The sequence below is a fragment of the Lingula anatina genome, chromosome 1 (assembly GCF_051362555.1).
Source record: "Lingula anatina isolate TDL-2025a chromosome 1, LinAna3.0, whole genome shotgun sequence".
Lineage (NCBI taxonomy): Eukaryota > Metazoa > Brachiopoda > Lingulata > Lingulida > Lingulidae > Lingula > Lingula anatina.
The window spans coordinates 50,039,304-50,063,245 of NC_141767.1; the positions used below are offsets into that span (position 1 = coordinate 50,039,304).

At 34.2% G+C, this 23,942-nt stretch overlaps 2 protein-coding genes across 3 annotated transcripts; one reads left to right on the forward strand and one right to left on the reverse strand.

Moving 5' to 3' along the window:
• The first annotated feature begins 37 nt into the window (after window positions 1-37).
• Window positions 38-7,018, forward strand: LOC106163947 (tetraspanin-33). Of its 2 annotated transcripts, none has more exons than XM_013541672.2 (8): window positions 38-372; window positions 748-925; window positions 2,216-2,404; window positions 2,580-2,768; window positions 3,070-3,204; window positions 3,480-3,527; window positions 3,688-3,804; window positions 4,090-7,018. In XM_013541672.2, the coding sequence occupies exons 2-8, from the start codon at window positions 815-817 to the stop codon at window positions 4,159-4,161; spliced, it is 861 nt and encodes a 286-aa protein (XP_013397126.1). In that variant the 5' UTR covers window positions 38-372; window positions 748-814; the 3' UTR covers window positions 4,162-7,018. The 2 variants fall into 2 exon arrangements, with proteins under 2 accessions (XP_013397126.1, XP_013397125.1); XM_013541671.2 differs by having other exon boundaries at window positions 39-372; window positions 709-925.
• LOC106163974 (large neutral amino acids transporter small subunit 2) lies at window positions 5,227-23,162 on the reverse strand. The gene is made up of 11 exons (XM_013541722.3): window positions 22,308-23,162; window positions 19,852-19,977; window positions 17,609-17,708; window positions 13,368-13,412; window positions 12,944-13,067; window positions 11,367-11,470; window positions 10,105-10,201; window positions 9,664-9,813; window positions 9,292-9,376; window positions 8,849-8,941; window positions 5,227-8,620 (listed from the first exon to the last, which is right to left on the reverse strand). Exons 1-11 carry the CDS (start codon window positions 22,819-22,821, stop codon window positions 8,556-8,558), a joined length of 1,503 nt encoding a protein of 500 aa, XP_013397176.1. The 5' UTR covers window positions 22,822-23,162; the 3' UTR covers window positions 5,227-8,555.
• Between the last annotated feature and the right edge of the window lie 780 nt (window positions 23,163-23,942).

Below are 23,942 nucleotides of genomic sequence, written 5' to 3' on the forward strand. Positions count from 1 at the left end.
ACGCAAGAGTTGCAAAATGAATCGGGAAATTAAAACACCACACGCAGTATGAAATATGATAACAAAATAAGTTAGCCTCTGCATAATATATTTGCATAGAAAAACTGATGGCAAGTGAAAGGCGACACTCCTGCTTTTTTTCATTTTCTAGTAATCAATGTAGGGCTACTGTCGGCAGTACTGCAGATTAACGAGGTCAGGTTTATTGAAAAACACCCAAGGCGAAGGTACTCGACAGATGCCACAGGCAACATTTGTGTCGGCATGAATAATGTGAAAGTAATTTTATTACTTGGTGGAAAGAGAGACATACTGGCAATTGTGTCGATGTGAGTGGACTCACATCATTTTGATAAGGCAGACAGAATATTGGTACGTACATTAGCCTAGCTATTTCATGAAATAATCTATACCTTTATATCTAGAGATTCAGAAATATTGTAATATTTGTCACCCATAATTCGACTAAATTTATGAAATCAGAATAAATGTGCTCAGATGTCAAAAGTCAATTATAAATATACTAGTAATAATGACTGAGAAATTATTTCCATGTACAAATGTGTAAGTTTTAAATTATAACAGTTAAAGATTATACTGCCAGTAGAACCACATGTATATGTACCAGTTGGGTCTATGCATACAGGTCCCAACTGCCATTTATTAAAAAAAATTATTAACTTTTATGGATTCTTTAATGTTCGTTAGATTCAAGTGCGATCGCTCAAGATACTAGCCATTTTGTAGCCATAGCACCGATAGCACCCTCAAGATGTTACCGCGCCTATAAAGAAATAATAAAAAGTCTGCTGGCATGGCCGTCCAGAGATTGAGGAGCGAACCCCGTGGGAGACGGCGGATCAGGGTGGATCACATTAGTCCAGTTGTAAAATATGTATTGTTCTGGTTCAATTTTATGTTTTGGGTAAGTTCACTCTACTTTCAGTGTTTTTACGTTCACCAAGTGTTTGATTACATTCATTATTTGAACAATGGCATTAAAACGTTTGAGCTTGTAGGCCTTATTTAACTACAATGGACGGCATGGTATGTTGCACGAATTAATGCATAATGATATTTGTCTCGAAATATACATTTATATACACGATTACAGTCGTTTTAATGTACGAATATCTAGTAGAAGTGCATACGTTTATACTGAACTTTTCATTGATTATTATTGCCCCAGCTGGCGCACCTAATGAATCTAGAGCACTTAAACGAATCAATGTCTGTCGAGAGACAGCTGGAAATGAAACAGACCTCTGAGCCCCTCCAGCCAACAGTAAACATGTTTTCTATCTACAAACTGTCTGTTGCCATAAAAAGCTACAATGAATTCATATACCAACGAAGAAGGGGGCTGTTTATATATTGAGAGCAAATAAATAAGAGAGAGGAGGAGGGAGAGGGAGTAAGAGGGAGGGACGGAAAATTGTGGTATATAGGGATATGAGGATCTTTTTTGGCTAATCTTGAGGATCTCATTGGGGGGGGGGAGCACAATTCACAGGAAATAAATTAATCATTTCACAAATCACAGTAAGTAAAACTTTATTCAAATCTAATTGATAGTCCTAAAAATTCTGAAAATCACGATGCACCGGGTATAATGACTTCGTTTCACGAAGGGCAAAAAATAAAAAGCAGCATTCACGGGTCACGGAAATGGGGTGCTTTGCAGATCACGCTAAATAATATGAACGTTTCACGCATCTCTGGACATAAAAAGTGGCTTTCACGTGTAAGAAAATTACCCAGTGAGAATTTCAATTTTGTATGGGGATCATAATCTTACTGTGATATTCAAAGCACAGGGGTGGAACATAGCTTTACTTCGTCTTGTTTCGCTTATACGTTATAGTATGGACAGAATTACAATTCGTAATTTTGCTCATGGTTTTAGTTAAATTGTTGAAGGGGGAGGGGGGGGGAGAAGCAGTCTAACCGAAGTAACAGGTGGCCCATTGTGAACCCTTCCCTACCCCCATCAAAAATTGACCAGAAGCAGCGATGAGACTGAAACACACGTACATGTAACAAGCTTGTGTTTCTTGTGCAATTTGACATTGAATTGTTGGCCCTTATACCGGCGCTTCTTTCTCAATTGATAGCAAAGTTGTTCCGCGCGAAATAACCAGAAAACGAACAGAGAAGATTATTAATACGGTACAAATGATAGTTCATTTATTATAATTATTTATGTATTTTACAGGTTGGTGGCGCATTGTTAGCGGGCCTTGGAGCATGGGTTTTGATAGAAAAAGAAAAGAAGTTGCGAGATGTCCTGGATTTTTTCTTTGATCCCGCCATAATTATGTGTGCAGCGGGTTGTATCATATTCGTGTTAGCATTTTTTGGCTGCATAGGAGCACTGAGGGAAAATCTTTGTCTACTGCAGACTGTAAGTATCAATAAAACAGCAATTGGCTGATTTTCTTCGATCAGGTTATATTAAACACAATTTCTATATGTACGTCACAACTAACACAAACGCAATCTGTAAAACATTTTCATTGACTTATGTATTCTTTATGTTTAACAAGGTATCAGGACTTGCATGGACTTATTTATTTCAGTTTCACTACGTGTTGACGATACTGCTGGTTATACAACTGTTGCTTGGTGCAGCCGTGTTTATTTTTTACTATGTTCCTGGTTTACGTCAACATATGCAAGCTCTCCCCGATGACGATCTCAAGCACGCAATTATAAAGTACAGAGATGATTTAGACTTAAGGGACCTTATTGATAATATACAAAAACAGGTAGTGTGATAGATGTCGCTAAACGAAATAATTTGTTTACAGTAGTTATCACCATGCATATTAACAGCCAAGTAAATCTTATATCACAGCATGATGAAGTAAGATAACATATTGCTCTTTTCAAAGCAACTTTAAGATTTAGTGGGTCTACTAGTATGAGTGTTCAAGGGTCCATAATTTTAAGTACTCAATGATCCCATTTTTTCGAAAAATTATTTTGTCATTAGACTTTGTTTTTCAATTTTTGAAAAGCACATTTGATTTACGTACATCAAGTAATAAGTTATGGTTATATCTGCAGTTTGAATGCTGTGGAGTAAGCAATAGTGACGAAGGATACAAGGATTGGGTGGCAAACATGTACTTTAACTGCTCAGACACTAACCCTAGTGTGGAGAGATGTGGAGTGCCGGCCTCTTGCTGCAAAATGAAACCGGTAAGACGAAAAAAATGTCAACGTGTGGCAACAGGGAGATTTTTTTTAATAAATAAAGGAATAATGATAATTAAATGTGTAAAATTAAGGTAATGTTTACTGAAAAAATTATTTTAAAAACCTATCTTTATCAGCCTGCACGATCGGTTTGATAAGGATATACATGTAGTTATTCAAGGCATACAATGGCACAACATAGGCGTTTCTTAATACGAGGAAATATTTTTTAACGTGTTGAGAAAAAATAGTATTGGCATAACCATTTTCTATTACAGGGAGAGATGATAAACGTAATGTGCGGATTCGATACAACTAATAAACCTGTGAGTAAACCAACGTGTCAATTATCACGCTTTTTAAAAGTAAAATAATGCATGGGTTGGGTAGCATTCCTATCTTACAATGATCATATATTATAAAGCATCTATAAATGAATAATATATACTATTTCGAAAAATTATAGCACCACACGTGCCTTTACAGAAACGTGACGTTGAGCACCTTATCTACACGAGGGGATGTCTGAAGGGATTTGGTTCTTGGCTGGAAACTCACTCCATTATCATTGGTGCAGTGTCACTAGGAGTTATCATTCCACAAGTAAGCGATAACAGTATTCTAGACCTACAATTTAAAAAATTGACCATAAATATGCTTCTCTTTTAAAAGATTTTAACCATGCGCTACATGCTTACCCGAACGAAGAAGGTGACAGCTAATTTTTGTTGTAAGGCTCTTAAACTTAAGTATTTTAGCACAAATATGCATCTTGTTACATAAACCATGGTCCTCTATAAAAATAATTTAATAAATGAGACAGATACTAATACTGTTGCTTTTCTGTGGATTTAGCTTTTGCCTTAAAATTTTGTGATTTCCTTATAGTTCCTGGGCATATGTCTGGCGCGGACGTTTGTGGAACAAGTCCGTCTACAAGTTGCCCAGTGGAAACATTAAAGCACGTTCAAGTCATCTAATGGCAAGGAAGTCAAAAACACTGGACATACTTTGTCAACGTTTAAAGGCGATAACGGACGCTGGAAGCTGTTTTCATTAATTTATTTAAACAGACTTTCACATTTACTTTAATATATAGTAGTATGCTGTATTTTATTTGCATCATACATGTACACGTTTGTACTTTAAACGAAGAAGTTGATGAAGCGTTTTTATGCTTTGAAAGTTACTGTGACTCCTAAGATTTTTAAAAGAAAATGCAACTTTTTCAACGTTTAAAAGTCATTATGGATGCAGACCGATAACCGTTTTCATTCAATTTTTTTTTAAATACACTTGTTCACATCTGCTTTAATGTAGTATATTTCATCTCATTCGTACCTTAGTACTTTTAACATAACGATCGGTGAAGCGTTTATACTTCCGCCAAGGAAATCGTTTTCACCTTCGTTGGTCTGTTTGTTTGTCACCGACCCAGTCAAAAGTTATGGATGGATTTTGACGAAGTTTTCAGGAATAACTTAAAAGTGAGATGATTTTGGTGGTAATTCGGTGTGACAGGAATTGTAGACCACCAGCAGTCATCCAGACTACCATTCCTGCCACACCACATCACCAGCAGGTTCCAGGAAATTTTAAAGGATTCTTAACCATTGCAAGATAGGGCCATTGGTCAGTTTTGCTTATAACTCCACAAATCATGCATTTAATTTTTAATGAGAATTAAACTGATTAGTTGACTGGTGAATGATTGATAATAGAATAACCGAGTTGCCTTGGCGGAGGTCTGCGCTCTTTGAGTGTTTCTAGTTATGCTTCGGAAATTACTGCAACTCCTAATCAAGTTTTTTTTTTTTTTGAAGAAAATTTAACTCTGTGGAGAAACAGTCGTTTTCCATGTATAATTGGTTCCTAATGACATAAGTTTCTGTATTTTGATGTCAATCATTCCTTAAAGCACGCCGAAGGGTTCTCAACGTAATTGTAACGAAATAACAATGGATAGCACGAACGCCGTTATTTGTATTTGCCAAGTTGAAACGTGTAAAGTTGTAAATGAAGATATTGCAATTATGATACTTTATTTAGACAGCAAATCTTTATTAAGACCTAATATAATGAAATGACCTGTAAGGGATCAAACAGATAATAATCATCCGGAAAACAATATACCTTCACCCGAATAAGTCAATCACATTAAAAAATGCAGAATTACATGAAGCTCGAATCCAAAATATGAAGTTGCAAGTAAGAAGCTAAGCCCTTACCGACTCCAATACCTTTATCGCAAATAACATGATACGACAATATATGATTTCGGGAGGCTCCTGTATATACAAGACAAGAGCAAGAAGGCTCAGGTAGGCTGCATTTTGATAACAGGCATCGTCTGCTGAGACAAGCACACATATGGTGCGCGCGTCTGCGCTGTGAACATATAAGTTTGTGTGCACACAACTATGACCATGGTCCCTAAATAGAAGGTGGATATCACACTTAAATAATGTCTTATATCCATATAGTTCTAATGCCCATTGACTACCATGGCAAACCCTATGCTGACATTGCAAAACTAATACACTGCCAACTTTCTTATTTAGTTATACCATGTACGCAAATATTTATTTCTTATGCTTCTAGCAGAGGTAGCATCCGAGGTAACATCCGAGGTAGTATCAGAGGTAGTCGTGCTAAGCATAAGCTTAAGTTCCTTATATATTTAATGTGTAACCATTATACAACTGATACCTCTATGTATTTTGTTTTAAAAATACCAGATATTAAATTCAAATCAATACAACCATTTGCTAATTCTATGAAGGGCCATAGAAAATTAAAGCATTCGAGGCAGTTTTAAGCTATTTTTGGTCCATTATTGGGTTTTCTCGAAAAGATTTTTAAAGCTAGACAATATGACAAAATATTCTGTTTTCCCAAAGAGCATATTTCGGCACGTGAAAGACGAAATGTACAGATCCAAGTATCACTGTATGACACCCAAGCTTCGAGATATTCCAGATGCCACTTCATTTTTAGCATTGCCAAATAAAACAACTTTTATACAGGGTGCCGTGTGACAAAACACAAGCCAATTGTTACAATTCTTAGTACATTTACAGACCATTATCTTATTGACATAAAACAAATACTGTGCTTCACAAATGGATCTTTGAAAATTATTGTCCCCAATCCAACCTACCTTTTATTTTTGTCTCGTGCAGAGAGGTGCAGAGCGTGAAAGGAAACCTCTTAACCTACTTACAAGTAGCATCTCAAACATTAAAAGATGTACTATGGTGAAAAAAACCTTTACCTTAATAACAGGTGGTGTTAAAAAGTTTTCAAAATGTGCAAAACATTTTAAGACTATACAATGCAGGAGGACCTATGAAATTAACTAAGAAAAACAGTGGGTTTAACAAAAGAGAGCTAATGCATCTGTTTGACATCATAACTCACATTTTACCTCATATCTATTCAAAACAGGGATAGAAGGAAATATATGTGTGTATATATATATAAATATATATGTTTAAATATAATTGTTGGGAACTAATATAGCTGTATGCATTGATTAAAACATTGAAGGGATAATAACTCTTCGTATTATATCTATATTTCACAATAAAAACATTGTGAATAACTCATAGAAATATAACATAGTCTGTTTTACTACAAAAACGGCAGTTATAGCTATTATTCTGATATCTGAGCTTGTCTTTAGACCACGTGACCTCCATTAACGGCTATACTCTGTTAAAATCTCTTAAGAGATTTTAACAAAAAACCCAACTTTTTAGAAAAAAAAACAGGGACTACTTTGAATGTAAAAATGGATTCATTAACCATTGGTAAGTATGGGAAAATTGTTGTTTACTCCAGGAAATTCATTTTTTGGCCGAAACGAAGAGTTATTATCCCTTTAAGTGTATGTATGGGTAACTAATGCTAGAGCCTACCTAGCAGCACAGAAAACATGGCTACCTATAACAACAATCACGAAAGAGAAAACGTGAACACATTGCAAGTGAACCACACAAGTATATGGTACTGGCTCAATGAACACAAACTTACCAACAGATCATTTTGAAAATACATACATAACTAACACTTACTGCAATCTTGGGCTTTTTTCAAACTCCTGAACATATTCCCACAAAACTTATCAACTGAGGTTAGGAGTTATACTGTTCAATCGTAAAGATGGTTCACAACAAAAAAGAATTTGTCATAAATCAGCAACAGGTGTATATCTAAATCCAAAAAACACTTTAAAATGATATTTGACATCATCAAAACATTTGCCTTTAAAAAGGCATTAAAAGTTAATGGACTGGCATCCAATTAATGAACACATTTACTTTAGGAAGTGTTAATTTTTCTGTATCATTCAAGTTTGTAAAATCAAATTAGCTACTGAACTTGAAAATAATTGCACAACAAAAACAATGAAACACATTTAAGTAGGTACAAATACCAATGTACTGAATAACAAATAAAATATTTCATAACATAAGTTTATATTATAAAATATATTCCATTTTTAAAACCATTTGAGTGGTTTTTTATGCCAATATATTCGAGCAGACCATCAAAAATTGCCTGCCACGAAGAAAATCTAGACATAATCCTTGAAAATGAAACATTTGCAATGCATATCCATAATTCAGCAATAAATAGTTGTCATAAAGAAAGCAACTTAAAGATTTTGAGTCTTATATAGGCTACAAAAATCTTTTAACTGGCCACCTACCTTTTAAATGCTTGCATATGACTAAATTATGAATTTTCACATTTTCTTATTTTTTATCTTTATAAAGAAATTGCACCAAAAATACATTTCAGCTGCCCATTATATATAGATGACAGTAACAAATACACTATTCAGTTGCTTTATTCCAAAATTACATTTGGCTCAATCAGATTATTTAAAATCTACATATACTCTTAATTAAACAATAATTAGTGAAGTATAAATATATATTACCTATACAAATAATGAAAGTTCAGTCTCATTCCTAAAAGATACAGAGTGATCTTTAAAACAATCATCCTTACCTAGACCATACCTATACTTTCTTATTTCAATAATGAAAAGACAATAAAGAGATGCACTAAATTATGAATAAGGCTCTGCTTCTAATGTTCATACCCTGTGTACTTACATAAATGTTTAATATTTCACTTACCAGAAGAAGTTTACACAGTTATTACAAAGGCTGAGAGTGTGAGGTGATGGGTTTAGACATTCAACATCAGGGGTCACTTCATTTGCACTCTTCACAATATTCAATATAAATCGTGTCATCAATTTCTTCAGTTAACCTATGAAGCCAAATGCAAATGTGCATTACACACATTGTTTCAACCATGTAAACCCATCATCAGCATAATTAGATATCTTTCTTTTCTTCTGGGACAACAAGAAGCAACTTCTGTAAAGTGAGAGTGCAGGCATCTGAAACAAGAAAATTCAAGTTTTATAAATTTTTTTTTTGTATTTCACAAATAGAAAATTCATTTCCACCTTTTTGGATAAGGAAGAAAGATACTCCTAATGGAGCATAAAAAAGACATGAAATTCATTACAATGACTAAAAATTTTATCAAATTTTCTATGACTTGATCACACATGAACATAATCATTAATAATTTTTTTGCAGAGTGAGAAACTGAAATCCCATACCAATTTTACTCTGAATAGCCTTTGGTTTGGTCTTCCAGCCAATGAATATTAAATAAACTGGAATTCCAGTAGCGATGATAAGGCATCCAAATCCTGAAATTGGTGGAAAAGGTCTATGATTCTTTGAACTAATATTACAGATTATGCTATTATTTGAAATTAGGTCAGCTGACCTGATAGCTTTAAATTACATAAATCTGTTCTTAGCACGAATGAACATGAATCACTTTTGATGAAAATCAAACTGTGTTAAACCTGGAGTAAGGCACAAAAATAGATAGGAACACATTCCCCACTGTAAATCTTTCCAAACTTTATGCCACTGCTATTGTTACCAAATTATAAATTCATAAGGCATGTCCTACAATTTTTCACTTGTGTATTTGTATTTATTTTTTAACTTCAAGGTTTGAAGAAACATAAGGAGATAAATATCAACTGACCAGTTTCTACTGGGCTGGCATACAGAGGCACCACGACCAGGAAAACAGAGGCTGCTGTGTAAATTATTGGCCACACTAAGCTCACCTGTAAGGTAAAAAGAAAATAAAAAATAAATCTTCACATCAGTAGAGGTCACCTGAAAATGTAAGGATGCCATGTCATGTACCATTTTGTTACAGTAATTACTGTTGGCAAGTTGAATAAACATCAAAAAGCAATTCATTATGCACATTAATGCACAAAATATCAGAACTGACTATGTTATCAAAATTCAGATTAAATTATTCTTTGTTGAATTGTTTGTAATATTTTACAATATATGGAAATCTATTTATAGCTTTAAAAGGTACCAAACAGGTTTTTTAACGTACCTTAATCGGTCTGTTGGCATCTGGCCAACTGTACCTGAAGTACAGCAAGGCCACCACAGAGAGACCAATGGCAAGCCACGTTACAAATCCAACATAGTTTATGAGAGCATACATGTCAGTGGACACCAGGTAACACAAAGTGGTCAGTGCCTGAAACGAGGTACATTATCTGATCAATAAATTTATCATAACACATGGCCATCTTTATCAGCAGCTTCTAAATGCAAAACAGAAAATGCCACAGTATACTGATGATCCAAAGTTGAGGATACCAAACTGCCTGCAGATATATCAGAGTCAGACAGGAATCAAATTACAACCTTTTTCTTTATCAGTTCAGTGACCAAGTGCATTAAATATGATGACTAAATACAGCTCATTTTGGATCATCTTCGCACATTGTTAAGATGCAGTCATACTTGGTTGAACCTTTTAACCTACCACAAACAGGACTGCTGGTGCAGGGGTCAGTCGGTTTATTTGTACTGTGCTGAGGATCATGGGCATGTGTCCTTCACGGGAGCCAACATAGAACAATCTGAAAATTACAGATCAAATTTAATATTATAATCCTAAATGACCAAGTGCTAAAATCTCACATAATAACTAAAAATGCTGATATAAAAGGTATACTTAAATTTTTCCCAAAATCGTATCCTGCAAAGCTGCTAATCTTTCCCTATTCAGACCTGAAAACTAATAAACACCTCAAATGGAAGAACCTGGCATCAATAGTTCCTCCTGAAATGTACAGGAAAACATGATGACTGACCACTCGTTTTGTATATAATTAAACTAAAAATGGAATAAAACATCAAATCCAAGTGCAGGGAAAGCTCCAGCAATGATTCATGGAGAAAACTGCTTTTTTCCTGAGAAAAATTAACTTTGGTGGGTAAATCCTATATAGAGTACCCTTTTTCATCATTGCTAAAATTCATAAATCTGTGAAAATATTAATGTCGTTAAAAATGAATTAGCTCAGAAATCATTGGCATTTAGCTCTAATCAATGGTGTTTAATTGCTTGATAATTAGAAAATGGTCTCTTAGCAGGCTGAGATTAGTAATAATTCAATTATATTCAAGTGAGGAACCTTTCTAATAAAAAAACTTCACAGCCACATCAGTACCTTGGTGTGATTTATCTCACAGCAGAGCAGTCTCTTAAGGAATAAAGAAGCTGATGTACTCTCTAGAGACACTCCTTTCTTATCCTAGCTTCATTAAAAAGAGTGCAAACATAGTTCTGATAGCAATGGGTGACATGTAGTTCCGTTTCGCAAAGTTGTCAAAACTTCCTGTGACATGGGTGTTCTTAAAATGCTACAGAAATTGCATCAAAAGCAATTATAATTCCATCATCTCTTTTTAGGAGATTTTTTAAAGGCATCATTCTAAAAGAGGAAAGGTAATGAAGACTGATAGCATTTTGAAAGAAAAAAGAAGCTATTTGGTTAAAAATCAAGCAGATGTTGATTGAGCTTTGGAGCAAAAAAAATGTTGGAGAATAGCAAATTTACGCTATATATTTAAGGCAAAGTGATATTTCTTTCCCTGTGTACCATACCAAAGTTAGAGCGCTACAAAACCTCTTCCCTGTGCAGCTTTCACAATCAATTCTTTGCAATATTACCCATTCTAGTAGAAGTACAGTATGACATGGTCCAGGACCAACCTCCCAAAACACATCTGGTGTCTTACCTGGCAGTGGTGAACATGATGCCATTGACACCTCCAAAGGTAGACAGTGCTACAAACACTGGCATGATCCACCACATCACTCCATACAGACGCTGGGAAAATGTCTGAAAACACAAGACAGATGAAACAATATCATTATAAGTAGCATTTGTCTACCTACACTAATTTAAGTAAACAAATAATAGTTACTGGCTAAATAGCACATGATGTAGAGAAAAATTCTTGCCCAATATGTTAGACTACAAAATGATTAAAGAATACAAAAAATTCCAATGTAAGCCTGAGTGGATACATTTTTAGCAGATGCTATTTTTAATAGCATATATATATATATATATATATATATATATATATATATATATATATATATATATATATATACTACTGACAAAGGGGACAATAAAATTTCTACATATAAATGTAGGTCTAACAAAACATACATCAGATTATATTCTTATTGTTAAATTTTTGCATATTAGCATTTAAATGTATTCGTTCAAAAGAGGTTTACTCCTAGTCAGCCCCGTTGGAAACAAAAAAAACTAATGGCTAACAATTGAACATCCAGGTTCAAAAGTTGAACAAATTTCTTGGATTCTCATTAAGAAGTACTTCAATGCAAGGCACTAACAGATGATGATGAACATGTGTCATAACCACAGGGCAGGTATTGATCAAAAACTACTTAATGCAAAAATGGAATCTCACATACAAGAACATGAAAATTGCAATAGATATATACTTTGAATTCCCTGTAACCAAATAAAATTTCACAAAATGTATGCAGATGAGACAAATGAGCCGAAAATGGTTACCTTCCAACTTTTAGTATCTTTATAAGGTCAAATATGGTAAAATGCTTATAAGTAACTAGTATAAACAAAACATGCTGGACAGATTATTTCTCTACGTATCAGGTGAGCCTACTCATCCACAACAGCCACCTGTAGATGTAGGAAAGACAACATAAGTTGTGCCTTTTAGTGTTACCTGACATATTTATGCCTACTTTGATATCAAGAAATAGCAATCAAGAACTAAAACTGCAATAAAAAAAAACATTTAAAATTGAGGTTGTTACCAAAGTATCTTGAAATGGATCAGAGTGAGAAGACATTGAATTAAAGTATACTTAGTTTATATAAAACATGGGTACATTTAAGAAACTTATGATTCAAATGGAATGAGATTTTTTTCAACAACCGGAGTTAACCAAAAACAATATACTAGGTTAAAGCAGCATTAAAAATACCCTTCCATCATATTATTCAAATCTAATGTACTGTAAGGTTTCTGAGCCTGTAGATAATTCTTTTATGTCATATTTATTCTCCTGTAGACGTGACATTGCAAATTTGACCTTAATGTCATTGGAGCAATAGACATGCATTTACAGTTTATGACATGAGAGTGTAAGGATCTGGGAGTATAAGGGAGGGAGGGGGGAGGGGGGGGGCAACAACCTCTGAGTGTCCTTGACAACCTGGCTGACAATTGTTTATAAAATATTACAAGGTACAGACACACTTGTTGACCTGCTCTTAAACACATGAGGTTTTGTGGCATGTGGACCTTACCACTGCCACGGCAGATGACTCCAGGAGTTCCTTGGGGGTGACTGTGGTGAAATAGGCTACATTGGCAAGAACATACACAAACATCACCAGGATACAAGATATCCATATGGCTCTAGGGAGATTCCTGAAATATACAAATAATTTTCATTCATAATACCGTAACGTGACCGTTCATACATTTATATATAGTGAAATTGAATGTATTTTATATCTTTCCTCCTATTGCTTAATTTTCGCTAGTGCTAATTAAATTAGTGATTTTTACAAATCTTCTTCAGAAAAAAATGCAATATTGCACTGCTAACCTACACTGTCAAGACTAAAATCTTTCTTAAACAGGGCAACACTTTGCCTGGATAATATAATGTTGAGGTGAAGATTTTTTACCATTTCTTAAAAGAAGCAAAGTTTTCAATAAACTTACTTTTCGGGATTCTTTAACTCCTCTGTCACACAATTTGCATAATTCCTGCAAAGAAATTACATTGATCTGTCTTAAACAAAAGATCAAGTGAACACAATTTCAGTTGCTCAAACAACACATCAAATGATATTTCAATAAAATTAGTTTTTGATATAAAATAGAGTGCTTACATACCACCTCAGATAGTTTTCAACTTTCATTTTTAAAACAAATGAAATTGAATGTTCAAACAATTTATCTATTGTGGCCTGGATTTGTATGCTGTGCCTTAAGGATAACCACAGACAATAACTGTTAGGCAGAACTACCTATTTATTCTTTGACCACATACTAATGCCATATATTGACATTAAAAAAAATTAACTTGGAGTGACTTAATAAAGGTTAAAAAGCAGGAACAAAAATATCAAATATCATAAAAACTGTCACAACTGTTCATCGTATGACCTATACCAGGCCCACATCCTTCTTCAAAATAATAAAACTAAGGTTTTAAATAAAAATCAAACTTATTCAAGGTTAAAAAGCAGGAACAAAAATATCAAATATCATAAAAACTGTCACAACTGTTCATCGTATGACATAAAACCAGGCCCACATCCTTCTTCAAGATAATAAAACTAAGGTTTTGAAAAAAAATCAAACCTTTGTAGTAACGCAGAGGTTGTGTATCATTTTGGTCCCCTTCTAGTAGTGAAATGATGCATATAAATAGGAGTTCCAAGTGGTAACAAGCAGACACATAAACAGTATGCTGTTCCACCCTCACTGTGTACCAAAAATTAAATCTTTCTGTCATCAAATGCTAATAATTTTAAGGGTTACGTTTAACCAGCTGATTTACAGGAATATAATTTCCACTTTTATCAAAACATTTTTAAGTGTTGCACTTTACATTCTTGTATTCAAATACTGAATCTTTGATTTAGCCAATCAATCCCAATCACTTATAAGAAGAAGCTTTACTTATTAGTATATTAGTGGACACTTCATACAGAGAATAGAAGAGTGGTAAGGTCTGGAGTTTTTTTCCTCGGTTCATTGGGTACAAACAGAGAAGGGTGCTATCATCATTATCTATTCACTCTGCGAAGGACCATGCTGGGCCACAACATGAAGCAAATGTGCTGCCCTGCAATCAGGAATCAATCATAATAATAAACATGTTTGTTCAATTTGTTCTAGGATCCAAAATATTTATTTATTTTGGATCCTAGATTTGTTCTACCAAATATATGGTCCTGGGAACTGCAAAAAGAAACTGCATCCCATGAGTCAAAGATCAAGAAAACAGTTTAAATATTTTTTATTAAGTGTGTAAGTTCTGATCATATCCCGAGGAGAGAGTTCATAATAATGAGTTCTCATTAACTGAACACCTGTCCAAGCTGAGGGTTAAGTTACCTGGTTACTGCAGTGTTTGCTACATTAGGAGCATGTGTGTTCAATTATAAGATCTTATTAGGTGACTAAAAGATAACCAATAACTTTCAGAACAGTATGTATAAACATAGAATGAAATATGAGAAGGAAATCATAGTACAAGTCCACATAGAAAACATGCCAGCACAGGATAAAGCACTTTATCTTATTTAATCAAAAATCTTGCTACAGTGAGTGCTATGGGAACTGACCAAATCTACCTGTTGATCTGCTATTTTTTCAGCAGCCTGCATGCTAAAATAGTACATATGCCTTACATGGTTTTACACACCAACTGAAAATTTTAAAAGCGCTAAAATTATGAAATTTATAAGATCCTCTTTGAGATTTTAATAAAATATATAAATTTGTTGTTTCCATATCTGAATTGTTTTGTTAATAAGCTGTTATATCAACAACTGACATAACAGAAAAGCAAAGCAAAGAAACCATGTCAAACAGAAAGTCAAGTTCCATGATATATAACTTACAGGGGAACAAACATTCTGATTTTTGTCAAGAAAAATTGTAAACAGAATGCAATGAAAAAGGCCCTCCTCTGAACCGCATAGCCATACCATTCAGTTTTATCTGACTTCTTATAATCTTTTTTTGTTTGATAATACTTCGCTGCGAATTCAGATAGATTGATACCAATTGCAATGGCTATAATCTACTAGTACTCATATAGGAGGCATATAGGGTTTCTGGCCAGACTTTGATAAACTGTTATTTTCTTACACCTGTCAGATAATATTTCAACCTGTTCTGCTTCAGCTTTTGTTCTGCTGCATCAAAGCAAGTAGCTATATTTTATGTTCTTAGGAACTGGCATGAGCCTATTGCTAATTCTCACATCTAATAAAAATCCATCACAGGCCAAATACATTATAAACAACAGAAAAGTGGACATTAGTGTGTCTACTCCTTTTTGCAAAATTATTCAAAAACCTTGGTGGAGTGTAGATTAATCCTATTTGGTTGGACAACTGCTGTCTACATATGAGAAGGGGCCATTCAAGTTTAAGCAGTCATGATATGCTATAAACTTAAATGACTGTGCTCACCTTAATTGTTAAGCTGGGTCACATTTTGCCTGGAGACATATGAGACTACCCATATGGTCCAATAGCTACAGCTGACCTTTTATGAAAATTTCAAAACATTACAGCGGACATAGATTAATTCAAGTGAAGAAATCCACGATAAGATCAACTAAAATGATTGAAGTTTGTAGTTTAAATATGTCCATGTAAAAAAAAAAGGTAAATAACCTGTAAAAATTGTACAATTACCATTTTGGTTTTGAAGATTTTTAAGTTTTCTAGATCTTTGTGTCAGGGAGAAAGCACACTGATAGCAAACCGTTATCACTGTATCAAAATGGATAATATTATGCAAAATATGCATTATGATACCTATTGCACCACCAGCAGTGTCTATTAACATCAAACAACAAACTTAAAACTTGAAATCTATTCAAACACAAAATACGTTTTGGCCTATTCAACAAATTGAGCTCCAAAGCACTTAACAGTGAACTGTGTCATAGAGACAGTCCTCTTAGAGATAAAGGTTTGATATAACTAAGGTCTGTCGTGATGAAGGTTCTTATTCTGAAATACATGTACAGATGGAACGCAAAAACAAGAAATTTAATGAAAATAAACTTAATTAAAAGTAAAATTAAAATTACCATGAAATTGCAATTGTGAAATTGTGTATTAGTAAATAATGTAATACAGGGCTCAAAATTAATGGTAGCAAATGCTACTCAAAATTGTGAAACTGGGGCAAAATGCTATTAACTTTAAATTTTAGTAATGTACTGTAACTATAATAAAACTAATTTCCTGGCACTAAGTTGCACCTGTGCATGCTTTCCAAAATTTCATGATTTTGTACAATGTGAGTGATGAGCAAGCTTAATGAACTAGAAGAAAAATTTGAAGCACCTAGTTATCAAAATGAAGGAGTCTATCTTAATTCTTTTTCAGAATACTAAACCTTTGTCATAGTGAACCCATTGGAATACCGTACATTGTGCCTTCAAAGAAGTGGCCCTTCATCAATGCAAACCCCAGATTTTAGAGGTTAAAAAAAAGTTGATTTTAGCAATTTTTGGCATTTTTCAGAATAGCAAATCTTTGCTGTAGAGAATCTTTGAATCTATGAAAGAGCAGGTCACAATACACATCTAATAACATTTAGACCAATTTAGGAAGAAAGATTTAAATGACTGAAGTTATTCAAAATCAGGACAAAGCTTCTGCATCTAAGTCCATGTGTATACAATGACTTTATACAGATAAGACCATGGATGATATGACTTGGGTTGCATGACTTTGCACTGCATTACCTACCATGTTCTAGATTCATCAAATACTTTATAAGGCACATAGAGCTAGTAACTGTTGGTGGTAACCAAGACGAGAAACATCAGCTACTTAACGGTAATAAATGGTAATATATTACTGACGTGTTCTACCCAGTCTTAGTAACCAATTATTTCTTTATTTAAAAATGCAAGCATCTAATATGAATATATATCATTATATCACTTTTAAATTAAGTGCTTTTTGGGGCATTCTACAGAGATGCTAGGGGGCTATGGAATTTTTTCTCCAGTTTTTAGCAGGGATAGGGAGCCAGTACCACCATTTTTTTTTTTTACTGAAAAGTGTCTGGCTTTGCACATATCTGACTTACGCCCATTTACCTATCCTGAACTTCAAACTGGTCTATCAAAAACCAATGCAGGGTTTTCCAGTTTTCAAAGTTATTATACCATATATCACTATTTTTAAATCTTATCTTACCAGCCATTGTATGCAAACAGCCCTGAGTAGAAAGCAAGAGATGCTGCTCCAACATCATTGGTTGTATTCTCAAATGGAGCCAGAAAATTTTCATAGTACCCTGTAAGATGAATAAAAAAAATTAAATCATGAAAAAGAGAAAACAGTGAAATGAGGACTACATATTAATTTGTCTGTTAAGTTAATTTTGATCTTGTCAGTTGTAAAACACAATATTCTAACTTACTTCATCAATAGGGAGGATTTTATACCATAGTACATAAATAAAGTATATAATTGGGCCCAGCATAGTAACAAAACCTCAAAATTGGGTTGTGTGGCAAGGTTTGGGGGTTACATTGTGTTTTTGGATTGTAGTCCATGTTGTGGTTAAAACATCATACCTGTCCAGGATTTGGGAGAAAAACTTGGGCAATATGAAATGAAGTCATGAATCTTATCTATACATGAATAGACACAATAATTGATCAAAGATTAACTAAAGTAACCTTAATCTGTTTTCGCTCAATACAACTATGGCTTTCAGTGCAAACCAGATTGCATCATTCAATATGGTGATAAAAATCAATAATCTGACTTGTGGCTACAGTCTGGTCTTACTTTAGATTAGATTTAAATTAAATTCACTCTATGAAAGATGATGCAAGTACATTCTTGGACATGGTGGAATTGTTTTATTCAGTACAACACAACAGTACTCTAAACAGTTGAAGAAGTATGTTTCACAGTTTTATAGAAAGATGGATTTGATGTTTATGTCTTGATTTTCACTATACCCTGATATTTTATAATCATACAAATTGACAGCTTGTAGATTATTATACTGAATTTATAAATTTAATGTTCATGCAGTTTTAAATCTTAACAAAAAGAAGATATTGCAAATGTGGAATAAAATTTCCTAAAATTATTGTATTACAAACCAGTTTTATACTTCAATATATAGTGAAAAATACTTGATCTAGTATAAACAGCAGGAATGCCTTAACGTAAGCCTATCGAAAACTTCCAGGGATTTGTATTTGTTTAATAACTTAGCAATAAAAAAGATTTATTTATATATTTTAACTTCTTTTTTATTATAGACTTTAGAATACTTTCAAGATCATAACTGGGTGCAACCAGCTAGCATTTACATAACCTTAAGAACAAATGTAAATAATGTCTGTGCATGTCCCACCTAGTAAACTCTAAAAATATATATATAGTGAAAAAAAGAAAAAAAAATGGATAACAAAGTACAATTATTTTATTTAAAGCCAATTTAAAATAACTCTTTTTAAAAGAAAAAAACATACTTCAAATAAAATATGTCATATGGGAGCACCAAATATCCACCAAATGACAAACAATGCCCTTTGGTATTTAGGTTATGTTATTTAAAGCAATTAGGTGGCATTTGGTCAGTTTTTTTGGCAAAAATTTGACTTCAAATCAATGCATCTTTAGGAGTACATTTTGAAGTTATAAGTACCTGTATGTTCATAAATGAAGGAGGTCTTCCAAAGCTCATTCAGCATTTGCCCATGTACAGACACTTTTTACCCATGCTAGCTTTTTGTCCACAACATTGATAAATGTACTTATAAATACTACCAGAAAAGTATTCTGTAGGTAGATACTGCTCACTAATTTGACATACTTTACATACATGTGGAGTGATCAAATTAGAACAGAGAGCTGATGACAGATGTTCCCTGGTTAAGCCTTGTAACTACTTGGGAAACCTGATAATGTCCAATTTTGACCACCAGACATTAATTTCCCAAACTAACATGAGATATGAGCCAGTTATACCCAATAGTTACCCCAGTACCAGTATAATTTACAAGGTAGTGAAAATGCAAGCTTCATGAATCAGATCGACCTACTTTTGTTTATAAATCAGGCCTACTTAATAGCTGAAGTCAATAACCTTACTTTTAGAAAAACCATTTACGTCACTTATTATGTAGAAGGAAGAGAATACAAACAAGCCTAAAGGGAAAACGTGTAATATTTTGAATATTTGTTAAGCACATCAATTGTTTCTCATTGTACTGATTTTAGGACAAGTAATACACTTGGAAAAATTCTGAACAGACATGTATTAGTAGGAGTATTTCGTGAGAAAATCATAATTACAAAGTCATTTTGTTAATATTACTCACTTAAATTGATTTTAAATTAACTTTAATAAAAAAAAAAATAGTTTCATCTTGTTTACCAGTGAGATGATTCTATGTGAAGAAAAGAATCCTTACCTCTTCCAATCTGTACAAATCCAGTGATGATGATAAGAATCAAGGCAAGCACCTTGGCATAGGTAAAGACATCTTGCACACGTGTCGCCCACTTTACATCAAAACAGTTGATAAAGGTTAGAGTTACTGAAATGCAAAAAAATTGGTTTTTAAATAACCAACTGTAAATACAAATGGTATTCACTCTCCTTCAAATTAAAGGTAATGAAAACTGAAAAAAAATATTTTTCGGTATGTTTGATAATTATGTTACTTCTTTAGTGGCAGTGTTTTTGGGATGATGTGAGATATGTGCAGACATACGTGCCATTTAGACTGAGAAGAGCCGAGTGCTAGCTGGTCCAAGGCCTAAATATGGCGGACCTCCACGGAAGGAAGACTGTAATGGTCCCTATGCCTCTTTCTCGCCTCCCCACGTGTCCTCCCTGCAGGGGCACAGTAATTAAATCTCATCTGAATTTGACCAGTCGAGGGACGACATGTGGGGAGGCGTGTGAGAGGCGGAGAGACCATTACAGGATTAAGCGGTCTTTCTTTCATGTTGGTCTGCCATATTTAGGCCGTGGACCAGTTAGCACTTAGATCTTCTCATTCTGAATGGCCTCATACATTGAAAAAATTACTTACGAGTACATAAAATAGATTTTTAAAAACTATGTGCGACAATGTAATATCTGAGCTAAAAGTATCAAAGTAAATGATATTGAAAGGCAATGTAGTCACATTGTCGTATTTCATCCCCATTCAAACAATGCACCTGTATGCCAATATATAACCTGCTGTTGAGTAACAATTTAAGAATACTCAACAGACCCATATGCTATACAACGAATGTTTCCCCACATATTTAATGCATCTGTTTTGTGGGGGTCAACCTACTGCTGTGTGAATAAGTTATAAGCTTGGCATAATAATACTGCTAATGAACCATACGAAGAACCACTCCCTAGCCCAAGACTGACCAAATAATTCATACACCATTTTAGTTTTCATTCATTTCAAGTTTTGTGCCTGTACATTCCCTTTGATCTTTTCTTTTAGCTGATAGAACAATGTCCAGTGTTTGGTTCTAAATGCTATATTAATCAGGATAATGGTCTAGTTTTGTATTTCTGCTTGGATTCAAAATCAATGTAAATGGTTCAAGAACATGCACTGCAACAATTTCTGTAAATCTGTTACTGGCACCGCTCCTTAATTTTGGAGGGAAACCATCTTTTATGTTGCCACGTGGATGGGCTATATGCAATTACATATAAAGACCACTACCTTTATGTGCAAAGGGGAAATGAATCAGGTCCACCTGATAGCTACATTCAACAACTGGGATTTTCAAGTAAAAGAAAATAATTTACTTCACCGATAAGCAGTTTCACAAAAGACCTTCTAGTACATTTTAATTATCATTACAAAAACATGAAATTATCTCTGACAAAGCCATTTGACATTTGAGTATTGCATTCTTATCTTCTTTATTTTGAAGTGTAAAGTTAAGAAATGCCAAGATGATACCAGACACAGTTCAACTGGTATGGTGTAGGAAGTGTTATCATCCACTGTCCTTTTTTTTCTCCTTTATTGCTTGGTAGTTCTCACTTTGTGGTGATGAGTACAACCATAAAACTGCATCAGCTCAGGATAACTTCAGGTCATGGGGATTGAATTTGATACTTGAACAAACTGTACTACAGGGCTACCTGCATCAGTGGTGTATTTCCTGACAATGTATGTAATTTTAGAGAAAAGGAGGAGGCATCAGCTTTTAGTAGTGTGATTACATAACATCTATGGAGGGGAATATGAGTATTTTGAGATAAGGAGGCTGGTCCATTGCAGCAGTTTACATTAGTGGAAAGGGGATGAGGACTATACTAAAAGGGGATGCGTTTCTGTCTGGCCCAGTAAATTGTCATGCAAGAAACCATGCCATCTGACCATGACTGGTTTCATTCACCAACTTCATCTTTATTTGGAAGTACATGTGTGTCTTAGCTAAACTATATCTCGATGTTTGTGTACAAATACATCTAAAATGACCCTGACACAAGTAGTTTTCAATGTAACTGTAAAATCCTGCTAAAAAAAATCAAATAAAATTATCTGGATACTGCCTTATTCACATCATATGGATTGTGTTGACCACCAAATTGATCTAAACTTGGATAAGAAGTCCAGCATGAGGGCAATGGACAGTTGAGGACAGATGTCATCACCTCTAACGTGACAAAAACAATAAGACCAATGCATTAGAAAGTCTTCATACCACATGTAAAAATAAATGGATGAGGTGGGTGATAAAATCATGGCTGTTTGATGCTGTACTGTATGTATGATATTACAGGTAATATGGAATAAGAGATGTACTTGGACGATAATATGAATACTAGTTGATATTACAAATGTTACCCCTAGTATATAGCAGAAATTTATCCAAATATTTCATATAAAATACTTACATATACAGAAGGCTGCCAACAATCTGACAGCAGATGCAGGCTGTTCACAGTCAGGGAAAAGAGGCTCTATAATGTAATTGGCAAATGTCAGTGATACAATTGCTGCTGAACAGGGACGAATGATCAAACATTCAACCCACAGTCTTAGAAAGGCTAGAAATGGTCCAAATGCTTCAAATATATAAGCATAATCTGCACCAGACTTCTTGATCATTGTTCCTAATTCGGCATAACAATACGCCCCAATTAATGAAAATATACCACATAATGCCCAGATGATGAGAGACAGTCCAACACTGCCTGCTTCAGCCAGAACTCCTTTGGGGCTAACAAAGATGCCAGAGCCTATAATGCTGCCCACAATAATAGTACAAGCATTAACCAAGCTGATTTTAGGTTTCAACTCTATTTTGTTGTTACTTTCCCCACTACTTGCTGCTTCTGATGTGCTAGCTACATCCGCCGACGGTTCCGCCTGGTCAACTGCAGAGTATTCTTTCTGATTAGCAGACATATTGCCGACTGGAGACCGATTCTTCCGATCAAATATCTGATCTGTACAAAATCCTGATAATGAACAGCAGTGTGCTCTGTAGTTTAATTCATACACTTCGTCAATCCTCCGTTAGTCTTTTTTCTACAATGTAAGTGGTCTCAATCATGAAGGTCCACCTATATCAAATAGAAGCTGCTACGTACTTGTACACAAAGCAACCACGTGTGTCAGTGACTGAGTGCTGTATATGTCTGTAGGCATGGCGGCATAATGCTAAGAGGTCGTTCCAATATTGGATAGAAATTGAATAGAAATTAGATTATTCTTTGGACTTCGATTCTAAGCTTATTACATAATTTTCACTATAAAAATTTTATGTGGAGAATGTTTCCTTGAGCAGAGTAATCAATTATAACAGATTAAAACTGTACGTGTTTTCAAGATATTATATTCATTGTACCTGCTCAACCCAAATAATGGACGAGTCAATGTCGACGTAGTGACGTGAGCAGTTAGCGCTTGTGTACAGAAATGATGAAATACGGGAAATACTCCATGAAAACAACTGTCATAGAAAAAGCGAAAGAAATTCATTATATTCATTATTCATTAAAAGGCTTTAGTTGACAAGATTACAAATGAAAAATAGCTTATTTAATTTTTTGCCTTTGAAGGTTCTCTACCTGTTGACATTAAAAAATCCCCGCTTTTCAATAAAAGATAGTAAGGTAAACTTAATTTTGTCACGAAATTTCCCGTAAATTGGACTTTGAAATGCATTCATACAATGATTTTTAAAAATGTTTCCGATGTTTAATGGATTTACTCCAGTTAAGTACAAATGTTAGAAATTATTGGCAGATCCAAAAAGGGAGGTTGGCCACAAAAATTCCCATGTACTAGTAGCCATGTATCCATTTACTCATAAAGTACTAATTGATATTAGAGGTACATATAATAGATTCTTGTGTTCTCTCTGTGGGCTATACATGCTCCAAGAAGCTTAAGTTAGTAACGGTACAGACAAAACTATTACAGGTAAAGGGGGGGGGGGGAAGGTGATGTACAATACTCCTCTTGCATAAGCCTTGTATTTAGTGAAATAAATATAGAGAAATTTTATACAAAACGTTTCTCAA